We start from the raw sequence: 14,131 nt of genomic DNA, 5'->3' as shown, positions 1-14,131 counted from the left end.
GACACCAATGGCATCCTACGTCTCTTTAACAATAACACTATGAACACGCCGCATGACCCACACCATACCGCAATACCACACAAATTGCCGCACCACTTTCTGTCCACTAAGACGCACCTGCAGTGTGCATAACTGCGACAGTTGTGTCCCATGCGAACATCTTACCGTAATCCCTCCCCGCTACTGCTCCCGCCCAGCGCACCTGCCGTACGACCACATGCAACCCAGCCTGCGCACTTCTCCCTTCTCCCTTGTCCCTGCGCCGTCTCACTGCCCTCTGCACACCATGTTGTTTCTTTTGCGCGTTTCTTTTTTTCGTTTCCCAATTTTTCAATTTTTCGTAAAACGGGTTTTGGCCATTTCTGTCTTCTCAAAACTTTTGACCTTTTAAACTTTTCAGTTTTTAACATTCACCATACTTTAGATGGTTTAACATTCAAATTTCATTTAGTTTGTACAGCTTAAACATAAGAGGTGCATGCAACTTTTATTTCGTAATTAAAAAATTTTTTACACTCTATTTTATTACCTTGATTTATTCTAATCATTACTAATTCTATAATTGATATTATTGTTTATTGTTATTATTTTTTCGCACTTATTGTATATATAGGTTGTTCTTTTCCAACTGATACATACATATATACACATCTTTATCTACTGTTGATTGATCTGGTGTTATTACGAAATTAAAGGGATTTGGCTTTTTATTACGTATACTGATATCACCGTCCACATCCACCACATACTTTTATTATGGCTCCTCCAAAAGAAACGCCTTCAAAGGTTGCTGCTTCAGCTTTATCTGATTTGGAATTGAAAGATTCAAAGGCAAATTTAGGTAAGACCCTAGATGCTTTAAAAGAAAACAAATTCGATGAAGAAGCTTTGCAATTAAGATTATCGAAAGCTGCCGAAGAACATAAGCAATTCATGGCTAAACATAGAGTCCAGAGACATAAATTGAAGGAACTGGAAAAATCAGAACCTTTACTGGTGGAGGATGACTCTAGAAAGGTTCTTTACCCAATTAAGTATCCAGACGTCTACGAAGCCTACAAGAGAGCTGAAGCCTCCTTTTGGACTGCTGAAGAAATCGATTTGGGTAAGGATTTGCACGATTGGAATAACAGAATGAATGAGAATGAAAAGTTCTTCATTTCGAGAGTCTTGGCTTTCTTTGCTGCTTCTGACGGTATTGTCAACGAAAATTTAACCGAGAATTTCTCCGTTGAGGCTAAGATTCCAGAAGCTAAATTGTTCTACGGTTTCCAAATCATGATTGAAAACATTCACTCGGAAACTTACTCACTATTGATCGATACTTATGTCAAGGATCCAAAAGAATCTCAATTCTTATTCAACGCAATCGAAACCATCCCGCAAATTAAAGAAAAAGCCGAATGGGCACTAAGATGGATCAACGACTCAGAAGCTTTGTTTGCTGAAAGACTGGTAGCTTTTGCTGCTATTGAAGGTGTCTTCTTCTCAGGTTCCTTCGCCTCTATCTTTTGGTTAAAGAAGAGAGGTTTAATGCCAGGTTTGACTTTCTCCAATGAATTGATCTGCAGAGATGAAGGTTTGCACACGGACTTTGCCTGCATATTATTCAGTCATATTAAAAATAAACCATCTCCAGAGATTGTCGAAAAAATCGTCACCGAAGCTGTTGAAATTGAAAAAAGATATTTCTTGGATGCTTTACCAGTTTCTTTACTAGGTATGAATGCTGATTTAATGAACCAATACGTCGAATTCGTCGCTGATAGACTATTGGTTGCATTCGGTAACAAAAAATACTTTAAGGTTGAAAATCCATTCGATTTCATGGAAAACATTTCCTTAGCAGGTAAGACCAATTTCTTCGAAAAGAGAGTTTCAGATTATCAATTTGCTGGTGTTATTTCCAAATCATCAAACACAGAATCAGAAAACCCATTCTCTTTAGAAGAAGATTTCTAACTGAAACTGGATGTTATCTTTCTCTCTAATCATAAACTAATTATCTTGAGTTCGTTCATGACGCATGTTTTTACCTTATTTTTATATAATGTTTCTACTCGATTCTGTTACATTAGAGTTCCAAATACATCGTAGCATATAAGAATAACTTAGAATGCTGTAGGATAAAAATATAGTTCTATAGCAATAAATAACATTGAATAGCTAAATAAAATAACGGTTATTACGACAATTAAAAATATAAACTAGTGTATTTTGTTATATACGGTACTACCGTGACTTTTACTATTAAGAGAATTTCCATATAATTTATTAAAAAGTTAAGTGACAAAAGGGGGCGAGCTGGGAATTGAACCCAGGGCCTCTCGCATATTTGAATTATATCCTTAGTGTAAACTAAGGAAATACCCAAAGCGAGAATCATACCACTAGACCACACGCCCTATTTTTACATTGGGAGCAGTAGTCTACTTAATAGGATTACAAATATTTTGGGAACAAGTGTTAAATCGATGGGCATTAAAGAAGACTGCTCTGTCAGAATTTTTGTAGTGTATGTGACAGAACTAAGTGTTTATGACACTTTAAGTTCATGTTGGAAATGTCACTGGACGTATAAGTGAATATACGATACCAGATATTACCTCTTTAGGAGATTATTGTTACCAACCTGAAACAATAGTGCCTGCAAGAATGTAATAGCAGAATTTCTAATGCATAAATAGTACTGTAGAACCATCAGTCTGCCGTACGTGTTCAACTCGACGACGTCGTCTCGTTGGACAGAACGGTAGATTGGAATATTATGTATATATAAACCCCGGTAATCAATAGTAAATAATTCATTGATCCAGGTCCAAGAGACCAGAGAGATTAATCTAATTATATAGTGTATAATTTAACCACATTTTAATATATTAAAACAATGAATTCATCTATTGAGCAGTTCAGAACCAATTGATTACTTACTAGTGGACAAGAAGGTTCTAGAACAAGCTTTCAAATGATAGATGAAAACTTTACACTACAATGAAATGGCTACGTGATAAACACAGATGTACAATACAGCACTAAAGATCTTAGGAGAATGACTGTCACGTAAGGTGTTCACTCAAATATGAGATAACTTATATATTAAGAGGACATCTAACTCTATATAGAATTGTTTAAATATACTAATAAAAGACCAATCGACTATTACGAAGATGGACTACTCGAAAGCAACTAAAGTGACTAACGACACTAACTTAGACGTTGGTACTAACCAACATAAGCTTGTTTCTCCACAGATTTGTATTAAATATATTAATAAAAGAACCCATCAGATTAAATATTAAATCCTTACCTACTAATTGTGAACACTAACGAACAACTTAACCACCCAGTCAACCTCAACACGATTGAACTTGTTTCTGGTTCCAGGCTTGCTTCTCCAAAAATATGAACACAATAAAACAAATATTAAGTTCTCCACTTACATGAAATTTAAACACTTCTAACAGTTTCTTATACATCGTTTGCTCACCTGTTTGTCAACAAGTCTCTATACATCCAAGCTACCCAAATGATTATAGTTGTATCTGCAACAAACAGAAAGACCAAGCAAATAGGTATTGTTAACATCGGGCACATGTCGGTTACTACAGCGTGCAAAGAAAATATCAATGCCAATGCTTCCATTAGTCTTCTCTGTTTTGACATGTCTGTCTGAGTGGAAACTGCATCGTGCGTCTTTTCGATGTAGTTTGCCAAGGAGACCACAGCAGCTTGATGTTTTTCTTTGCTCTTATACTGATCAAATGGCGAGTCCCTTTGTTTTCCATTATCGTCAGCTTTTACGTTATTGACTCGATTCATAAAATTTTGGAAATTTTCCACTATTTGTGGGAATTTAGTGACCAGCGAGAATTTATCAGTCGACATTGAATCGATTTGCTTCTTTTTCAACTCGAACAAGGAAACCAACATTTTCTTAACCACTGGATTGTTTTTATAATGGTCATTTAAACCTTGCAATTCGTTATTTAGTTGTTTCCAATGGTTCAAATTACTGTAAATGTCATCGTAATGTATCGTCGAGACGTCTAAAGCGTCAGCATTTGTTAGATTATAATAAGACAATGCAGCAAACCGTTCTACGGAATCAATCAATGCAGAAGTACTCTGTTGTAATTTTTTGGCATACAAAAAGCAGGAAACGAGTTTCAGATAGGCTATAATTGCAATGCCTGCAGTAATTACTTTCATATTTTCACAGATGGAGATTGTTGTGTTATACATGTGCAAGAGAGGTGAACAAGGACTATTTAGAATGTGCTACAAAGATAAAAAGAAATATGCCAACGCCAAGTGGTATTTATAGACCTGAACGAAAACATTTAAATAAATGTTTCTTGATAAACAGCAGCAAAACTGCCTTTAGACAGCTATTTTCAGATCGTGACACTTTGCTTCCACCAGAAAAGAAGGCAAAAAAAAAATCACAAATTTTTTACAATATCAATGTGGATACATCATAGAGTAACAGGCCAGTATCGAGCTTGACAAAAGAGAATGTGACTTCAAACTGGTCCCTGAACACCAGCTAAAATTCCGATCTCCTAGCACCTGTGATAACACATCTTCGGACACCGTCGATATACCAAGAAACAAGTCATTAGAGCAATTCTTGCGGTAACGGATTGCCTATCATAAGCAAAGGAACGTTCTTGCACTAACTATATTGTAATGCATATGGTGAGCAATGTAATTTACGACGCTTTTATTGCTGTGTCATCAAGCAATTAACTATTGTGTTTTCCGAACCCTTTTTTCACCAATAGGCGTGGAGAAGCTGGGAGGAAGAGAGAGCCAATAAGAGCAAGAATGCGTCGGCTGTTACACCACCACTGCGCCAATCCCGCACAAGGGGAAACGAAAAAGAAAAACAGACGGAAAAACCTGAGCGAGAATGCAGGGCCTGTGTATTTTTGCGGCTGCAACTTCGGCATTTCCTGCACATCGACGCGCGCGCGCCACACATCTGGCCCCGGTTTCACCTTTGTAACAACCGCGGGCCGACCCTCGCAGTGCGGTCCGCCGTTGCTCTCTTTCCTGCCGTTGCCCTTTTCGGCCACTGCTGCGGCGGTAGTCTTCGCGCGCTTCGTTTTCGTTTTTCTTAGTAACCGACAATGCAGTGCTGCATTCGGCTATTAAGACTCGCGGGGAATCGAGATCTCTTCAATGCGTTTCGGCTGTTAAGTTGGACTATGCACACCAACCACATTGATAATAGATGTCACACATATTACCAATGGTACTGCAACTCGATTGATTAATAGTATTTCAATTAATATAAAAGCAGAGGGTGTTTTTTGCATCCAACAAGTTTATTCATTTCATCTTCCATTGTCTATTTTATTAATAATTTTTTTTGCTATTCGTAGAATGCATACAAAAACAACAAACGACACTAGTAACCAATATGTCATATCCGCATTTAGTAACCTCAGAGTCTACTTCCAACGACCATAACGAGGATGATCTGGAATCAATTAAATCATATATCCCGGAAATTAACGAGACAGATAATCAAAATGATGGAATTGTAAATACTCTGTCGCAGACGATTTCGAATTTATCGAAAAAATCAATTTCATTGGGTGTCAATGAAAGAGAAGAAATTCTATCAATTGTAAATTCACATAGAGAAGGTGTCCAGCGTGTCCTGTCAGACTACGAAAGTTTAACCCACGGTATTGGTCCTGTAGAGGAAATGATCGATAAAGAGGCGCCACATAAAATTATACCATCAACCACAAATTTTTACCATGAGGAAGATAAATGGCAGTATCCAATCGATTCAGAGACTGGGTTCCGTATTGTCGAGTTTGTGGATGACGATAGAGATGATCCCAGGACTTGGGATGCAAGAATAAAATGGAATATCACTGTCCTATTAGGTATAATCTGTTTCGTCGTCGCAATGATGTCGGCTGTTGTCACAGGTGATATCAATGCCCCAGCAGCTCATTTCGGCGTCTCTGAAGAGGTCATAATTTTGACTGTCTCTCTAATGGTTTGGGGTTTCGGTCTAGGTCCGTTAGTTTTCGCTCCTCTATCCGAGGAATTAGGTAGAAACTGGATTTACTGCACAACTTTATTTGTCGCTGTCATATTTATCATTCCTTGTGCCGTGGCTCAGAACATTGGAACTTTGCTTGCATTCAGGTTCCTAGATGGTCTAGCTTTTTCTGCACCAATGTGCATCATCGGTGGTTCCTTGAGTGATATCTGGAGAACGGAAGAACGTGGTATCGCTATGTCTATTTTCTCTGCTGCCCCATTTTTAGGTCCTGTCATGGGTCCAATCGTTGGCTCTCTATTAACAGTGTACTGTGGTTGGAGATGGGTTTACATCTTCATGATCATCTTAAGTGGGTGCTTATACGCAGTTTTATTCGTCTTTTTACCTGAAACCCATCATCAAACTATACTGAAAAGAAGAGCTAAAAAATTAAGAAAACTAACTGGCGACCAATCGTACAGAGCAGTCTCTGAAATTAAAGTTAGAACATTAAAAGAAATTGCAAATGACAGTTTATTAAGACCTTTAATTTTATTGAGTGAATTGATTGTATTTTTAGTCACTATGTATATGGCAATTCTTTACGGTTTGTTATACATGTTCTTCTTTGCCTATCCTGTTGTCTATTCCGAAGGTAAAGGTTGGAGTGATATCAAGACAAGCATCATGTTTATCCCAATTGGTGTAGGTGTTTTAATTGGAACTGCAGTTTCTCCTCTATTTAACATGGATTACAACAGGAGAGCTCAACGTTTTATCGATAAAGGTGAAATTCCACCTGCCGAGCTTAGACTAATCCCAATGATGTATGGTTGTGCTTTTGTTCCAATTGGCTTATTTTGTTATGCTTGGACTTCTTTCCCACATGTTTCTTGGGCTGGTCCATGTTTCTCAGGTTTTGCATGTGGTTTAGGTTTTGTTTTACTATATAATCCAGCCAATAACTACATTGTCGACTCGTATCAACATTATGCTGCATCAGGTCTAGCTGCTAAGACATTTGTTAGATCGATGTGGGGTGGTTCGGTTCCATTATTCACAATTCAAATGTATCACAGATTAGGTTACGAATGGGCTTCAACATTAATGGCCTTTATCGGTCTAGCATGCTGTGCAATCCCATTCCTATTCTACAGATATGGTGCTACCATTAGGAAAAGATCAAAGTATGCATATTCTCCATCTGTTGATGTCGTTAAAGTAACTGCTGAAGATGTCGAAAATAACTCAAATAAAGAAACCACAAACAATACAGAGTCTAGTTCTGATTCATATTAAATAGACTAGATTAACAATACGGTCACACACAACATAAACTTATCATAAGCTAAAAGCTAACATAAAATGAAAAGCAAAATATATATTTAACTAAATGCATCTGTTTAGATATACACGTTCCCACTCATTAACTAATAGATTAATATAATAAAACTTTTAATAGATTGAATCAGATAATATAGTCTCTTTAAGTAATTGTTTCCATATAAAATGTAAATAAGTTTCTTAGTTTCTCTTTAATGTCAATCCATTCTTTTAAGCTAATGTGTCTCATCGCAACTTAAGGTTACAAAATTTATTACGCGTAAACGAGAATTAAACAATATTTAAAATAAATAATCCAGGATATATATATATATAATTTGATTTGTTTTATATATTTAAATTGAATTGATATTGGCTGTTAAGCTACTGGGAGATAATAATTATTATCAGCATACACCTGTTACAATAAGTATATGATTAGACACATTTGTTAAGATTTATTTGAAACGAAAAGTGGAGAGAATGTCGTCATCTCCGGAAAATAGATTTCTAGATGAAATCGAAAATGATTCTGCTAATAGTAGTATATTAATGGATGTAAATAATAGTAAACATTTGAGACTGGATGAATTAGAAGAGGCAGATGAACATACAAAAATGAGTAAGAAGTTGTTTTATTCAAGTCCTCATCGTGAAAAGCCGATACGAAATAGACCTGTGCATGATGAACCTCTCTCAAAAAATAATGAGAATGAAAGAGGAGTCCAGGCTCCAGTAAGAGAAATTATAATCAATAAAGACACTTTGTATGATAAAGAAGAAATCCAACCTTGGGAGTTCAATAAAGTCATTAGAAAAGGGTATAAGGAAAAACTGCCAACAAATTATGATCTAAAGAAATGGAGAAGACCATCGAAAACCATGGTTAATTCAGTGATTCAATTATTAGAAAATAATATTGAATATGGGATAGAGGGTGTTATGAATAAATATAAAGATGAATTAGAAGCTGTTACTAATTACAATCAACGAGAAATTAAAAAAGTTTATAAACAGAAACAATCTATCATGGATGACATTGTATCAAAAATAAAACAAAGATTGGCGAAATCAAAATTTCCATCCAGATTAGCTGATAAGGATTTAGATATTGAATATATATTTGCTAAGAGAAAGTTTATTCAAAGCAGATATATCCAAGAGCTTGAGAATGCAGAAAGAGTTGAAACTGAACTAATTAAATCACAAGCAGAATTGATTAAATTGAGAGATACTAGTAAAAAACTAATGAAAAACAATCGTAAGCGCTTGGTTGAGAAACTAATTGATAACAATTTACATTCCAGTTTAAGCAAATCGATTTCAAACTCCTTTAATTTTGAAACCAATACAGATTCAACAGTATTAAATGATACGGATAACAATAATCACAGCAGTAAGTTCAGTACGGATCTTTATGAGCTAAATTTGGAGATAGACTTGTCAGATGATGCAGAAGAACCTCAAATGTTTGACACAATCACTATGCAAAAGGATAGAGATACAAATGCATCGTTGTACTTACCTAGTCTGGAAAGTTATGAACAGACATCAAATAAGTTATCGAAGACTATAAATTCAATACTTGAGCTTAACCATAATAAAGAATTCAAAAAGCTAAATAACAGAAATGTCGATAATGAAGATGATTAAGTACATAAAAATAGACAAACAGCCCTAACGGATCTGAAGCAGTTTATGTGCCAATAGGTAGCTTTATATTAATTTCTGTAATTGTAATATTAATAAAACATCTCAGAAGTTCACAACAGTCGACTCCACTTCAAGTATAGTAAACAGAATCTTTAGGTTCATGCTGATACTTCATCGATAATGGAACCTTACATTATCTATACATATAAATGGCTAGTGTATTAACCCTTTGATTCCATTGCTGAGCTTACGATTCTTAGTTCTCATCGTCCACGGTCGATAAATTGATGGGTCCCCGTATCTTAAGAAATGAAAAATATATATAAATGTATACAGACAGTAGGCAATAATTTAAGTTATTTAAAAGAATTCTATAAGTTAAAGACTTTCAGAAGTTTATTTGCAATTAGACAATTGATCTCTTCATTTGATATATTGCTATATCAAGTGTAAATATATAGTGCATTATAAGTTCATTGCCTATAAGCTAGATTTTATAGTTTCCATTGCTTGAACTACGTGGGTGAAGAAAGCAAAAAATCAATTCAATGAAAGGCGGTAACTTTTCAAATAAAAAGCAGAGCGGTGGTAGTTCTTACCACAATTCTAACCGTTCCCATGCGACATCTCAAGCTATGTTTGCCGAAAGTCCTGAAACTTTAGCATCTTTTACTGATCGTCAAGATTATTTGTTCGTTAACAGTATTGGTTCTGAAGTAACTGCAACTTTGTTTTCAGGGACTAAGTTTTCAGGTATCTTATCTGCCTACAATCCAGAATCAAAAGAAGGAATTGAAATTGTCCTAAAATTTCCAAAACTAGTCGATGTTGGTTTTTCCGATATTGACACTAAGGACTCTGAGACAAAATTGGGAGAAACTTTACTATTCCATGGGAAAGATGTTGCTGAGCTTGAATTAAACAACATTTCCTTTAGTTTGGATGAGAAATATGAACAAGCTAACAAAAAAAGGGAAATTATTTCTCAACAACCAATAAAACAACAGAATACAACAAGTCACACTGAACAATCATCAAAATTCAAGACTGACGTTGACATTTCAAAATCAGCACCAAAGATTAAAGAACGTGAACTTCAAAAATGGGCACCAGAGGCTGATGATAGCTCTGCTTTGAACCAGGGCCTGGATGACGGTTCTTCGAATTGGGATCAATTTGCTGTCAATGAAAAGAAATTCGGTGTTACTTCTTCATATGATGAGCATTTCTACACTACCAAGATTGATAAGAGTCATCCAGAATATAGAAAAAGACTGCAAGAAGCTGAAAAATTGGCAAAAGAAATTGAATCTCAAGGCTCTTCCAATATCCATGTTGCTGAAGACAGAGGTCTAATTATCGACGATTCTGGAATGGATGAGGAAGACAAGTATTCTGGTGTTGATAGACGAGGGGATGAATTATTAGCAGCATTAAAATCGAACACAAAGCCGATAGAAAACAAACCAAGTAAATATGTTCCCCCAACTTTAAGACATCAACCTCACCATATTGATCCTGCAATCATTTCATCAGTTACTGAACAGTCTACTGTAGGTGCTCCAGCATCTACTATGAAGGCTGGACCAACTTTGAACACAAAGAATATTGAAGGTAAAAGTGATAGTACCAAGATTTCATACTCAAATGTTGTTAAGAATGGCATTCAAAAAACTATTTACTCTGTTGGAACTTCTACCAAAGAGAACTTTAATTCTAAAGAAACACAAATTGAAGATTTAAAAAAGTTTTCTCAAAAATTTAAAGTTCCTTTCAAAGTTCCTGAAGATATGAAGGAAGTTGTTAAAAAGAGTGAAGAACCAAAGGATTCAAATAGTACCAAGGGTAGTTCCAAAGCATCATCTTCTGGTAAAGGAACTGACGGGAAACGTCCATCTATTTCCTCAAGAAGACGTCATGCTACTATCTTTTTTGGAAGCCAAGGTTTGCCACACTCTAATAATCGCAAGAAGGAGATTTTTAATAATAATTTCAATATGTTTGAAAGTGCGAAGGCCTCATATGATAAAAATATTGAAAAAGCAGAAAGTGAAATGGGCAAGGAAGAAAAAATCATGCAACCGTTCATAATAGAAAAACCCTACTTCACTGCTCCAACTTGGGAAAGTACTATCGAAAAATCTCACAAAGCATTATTCCCTGATGAAAGAGTACTCGTCCAGAAAGCCCAAATGAGATTACAACAAAGACAAATGAGATCGTATGACCCTAATATGGGCAATCACCAAATGCAGATGGCTATGGGTGGTATGATTGGTTATCCAATGTCTACTGCTGGAATAAATCCCCTCATGAATGGTGGTATGAGTATGTATGTCCCAATGCAACAACCAATGATGTATCCTGGAATGGTTCCTCAGATGGTGGGTGTGATGGGTTCTTCCGGAAAAGAAGGAGCGAAAGGAATGTCACCACAACAACAGTACCAGTCATTAGGCTATGGTGGGCCAGCACCTGTCCATCTTGGTAACCCGTATATGTACCAAGGCGGTATGACATTTAATCAAGGTATGGCAGGGCATTCACAACCTCAAAATTCTCACTACAAACCAAATAGCCACCACAACAGCAACTTCAACCGTCATAATAATAACAATAACATTTATTACTATAACAATAATAATTATAAAAACAATAATAACTCACATTACAATAATCATTACCGTAACAACAACGCTAATGGACACCCTACTAAAAATCAAGGAAATGGTTCAGAATCAAATAAAAATTCCAATACACAAGAACCAACATCAAAAAATGTTAATGAATGAGCATATAGGTTATGTAAATATTTACTTACACATTTACATATATATATTCATTGAATAATATTAGTGATGTTAATTAACTAGGTAATAGATCTGACTGAACTTGTATATAATAATTTTTCAGATAATATTTTTTTGTTATTTATATTAAGGACTTTACGTTGGATGCTAGTACAGTACATTAATTTATCATGTTTGGCATGTAACGTGCTTCATCTCTTTCAATTGATATCTCATTGTTCCTGGATTGGGTTATTACTTCGTTTTATTCGTTCAGTAACAAGAATTCCCATGCGGTCCTCATGCAATAAGTTTTTTATTTTGTTGTGCGTCTAAAATACACGAAGTTCTGTTAACAACCGCAATACGTAATATTGATAATAATAGGCAATAAATTAGGTGAAAATATTTTTGAAGTGGATAATATATATATATAAACAACAGAAGTTACAATATATGAATCTGTATAAGAATACTATTATGGAATAATATAATTGAGCAACAAAGTTATATGTTACACGAAAGATGAGTTTGGAAGCTTTGTCATTTGATGAGTACAAACCGTACATTACTGAAGAATTGATTGAGAGAGGACATGCCAGACGTATGGGCCATTTACAAGATTATTTTGCAATTATACAAAGACAAAAGCTTTACAATAATTTCAATATTTATTGTGAGCTAAATGAGAAAGTCAATAAAGTTCAATTGAGCCATGCTTTTAGAGAAATGTTTTTGCAATATCCAGCTTTAATTGAATATATTGTACCAAAATTTTATCCAAAGCACGAAGCATATTATAGAAGTGAAGAATATTTGAGCAAACCTTGTCCAATTCATGATTACATTAGAGTTCTTAACGAAGTTAACATCAATGATATTATTATGAATGAACAAGATGAATACAAGTCAATTACTACTAAAATAAGTGATATTTTTGTAAAAAACGATTATAAATTTTCAAATGAAATTTCAGAAATGGTAAGCACAATTAAAATCGCTATCTGTGATCCTAAGAAACCTAACTGGAGAATCATTTGTTTACCATCTAAAACTAGTTCTACAGAGTGGAAAGATTTTATTCTTGTCTCGAACCATTTTGATAGTGACGGTACTAGTGCTGTTAATTTTTTTGAAGATTTAACTAATATTTTAAGCAAACAAGCTAATGTGGAAAATGATACTATCGTCATTGGAAATGATATTAACATTATCAATTATTCCAAGGATTATAAGTTAATTAGCAAATTACCTATTCCGATTACTGAAAGAATTAGTTATACACCAACATTGTCTTCTATTCCAAAGTTTATTGTCGGGAATATTTGTAAAACTAAATTGCAATACACTTCTGATGGAGGTGATACTCCTGCTGAGTTTGTGTCGGAAGATCCATTAACTTATGATTACTTGATCAATTTTTCCAGTGAGGAAGTTGCTAAAATGAAGAAGACAATAAAGAATTGTTTGTATAATTCAGTTACATTGACTCCATTTATCCAAGCATGTTTCTTTGTTGCCATGTATAAATACAACAAAATTTTAAATTTAAATAACTGGTGGCAATGGGGTGTTGATTGTGCACTGGCTACCAATGCTAGAAGATTATTGCCTGACGATCCTGAAACCAGGGATTTGTATAGATACGGTTCTAATGTTGGTGGTACACACTATTTCAATTTAATTTCTCAATTCAATATCAATGAATTTGAATACGATAAATTCTTCAAATTGGTTGACTACTACCATAAGAATTATCAAAATTCCTACCGCAATGGAGACGAATTAGTTGGTTTTGGTGTCTTATTCAGTGATTTGATCATTAATAACACTAATATGGATAAAACAATCAAAGATGATTACACTAACCATAAACGTGGAGGTTTGTTGTTTAGTAACGTTGGCTATCGTAATGAAGATTTGACTAAGAAAGTTCATGTTAATAATATTATTTTTTCACAATCGCCTGGATGTATGAAATTTACATTTGGATTAAATTTGATCTCGACAGACAAGTGTGGTATGAATATCTTAATGAATGGTGTTAGAGGGAGTGTTAAGTCAAGAGAAAACTTTGAAGATTTCTGTAGATTTTTCAGAAAGACTGTTGAAAACTTCGCAAAGTTATAGCACTTACCCCTGCGAATACTGGCTCATGATGAATTTTAAGAAAAATATCCGGAACCTTACGTCTTATAAGACTGTACATATATGTGTATATATATAATAACAAAATAGTTATTGTATGTATTCTATTCCATTACCCTACTGTTCTTGTAAGGACGATAACTGCTTGCCAAGGATTATTAAACGGTGGAAGGTATAATACAGTGCAATGGAACTTGACTACCGTCATATA

General features: G+C 34.9%; 5 protein-coding genes and 1 non-coding gene across 6 annotated transcripts; 5 read left to right on the top strand and 1 right to left on the bottom strand.

The window, feature by feature from the left end:
* Window positions 1-756: 756 nt before the first annotated feature.
* On the top strand, window positions 757-1,962 carry TPHA0E03210 (uncharacterized protein; the record flags this gene model as incomplete). The annotated part of the gene is made up of 1 exon (XM_003685797.1): window positions 757-1,962. The coding sequence occupies one exon, from the start codon at window positions 757-759 to the stop codon at window positions 1,960-1,962; it is 1,206 nt and encodes a 401-aa protein (XP_003685845.1).
* A 334-nt stretch (window positions 1,963-2,296) lies between these two features.
* Window positions 2,297-2,405, bottom strand: TPHA0Etrna5P. The gene is made up of 2 exons: window positions 2,369-2,405; window positions 2,297-2,333 (listed from the first exon to the last, which is right to left on the bottom strand). It is a non-coding gene; the product is annotated as a tRNA-Pro (tRNA).
* A 3,020-nt stretch (window positions 2,406-5,425) lies between these two features.
* TPHA0E03200 (MFS transporter) lies at window positions 5,426-7,306 on the top strand (the record flags this gene model as incomplete). Its single annotated transcript, XM_003685796.1, has 1 exon — window positions 5,426-7,306. One exon carries the CDS (start codon window positions 5,426-5,428, stop codon window positions 7,304-7,306), a length of 1,881 nt encoding a protein of 626 aa, XP_003685844.1.
* A 507-nt stretch (window positions 7,307-7,813) lies between these two features.
* Window positions 7,814-8,983, top strand: OKP1 (Okp1p; the record flags this gene model as incomplete). Its single annotated transcript, XM_003685795.1, has 1 exon — window positions 7,814-8,983. One exon carries the CDS (start codon window positions 7,814-7,816, stop codon window positions 8,981-8,983), a length of 1,170 nt encoding a protein of 389 aa, XP_003685843.1.
* Window positions 8,984-9,531: 548 nt separating this feature from the next.
* Window positions 9,532-11,775, top strand: PBP1 (Pbp1p; the record flags this gene model as incomplete). Its single annotated transcript, XM_003685794.1, has 1 exon — window positions 9,532-11,775. The coding sequence occupies one exon, from the start codon at window positions 9,532-9,534 to the stop codon at window positions 11,773-11,775; it is 2,244 nt and encodes a 747-aa protein (XP_003685842.1).
* A 522-nt stretch (window positions 11,776-12,297) lies between these two features.
* On the top strand, window positions 12,298-13,902 carry ATF2 (alcohol O-acetyltransferase; the record flags this gene model as incomplete). Its single annotated transcript, XM_003685793.1, has 1 exon — window positions 12,298-13,902. One exon carries the CDS (start codon window positions 12,298-12,300, stop codon window positions 13,900-13,902), a length of 1,605 nt encoding a protein of 534 aa, XP_003685841.1.
* Between the last annotated feature and the right edge of the window lie 229 nt (window positions 13,903-14,131).

Source organism: Tetrapisispora phaffii, chromosome 5 (assembly GCF_000236905.1).
Source record: "Tetrapisispora phaffii CBS 4417 chromosome 5, complete genome".
In the NCBI taxonomy this organism is placed as follows: domain Eukaryota; kingdom Fungi; phylum Ascomycota; class Saccharomycetes; order Saccharomycetales; family Saccharomycetaceae; genus Tetrapisispora; species Tetrapisispora phaffii.
Note: the sequence above shows the minus strand (reverse complement) of the source record. Positions and strands in the feature narration are given on the sequence as shown.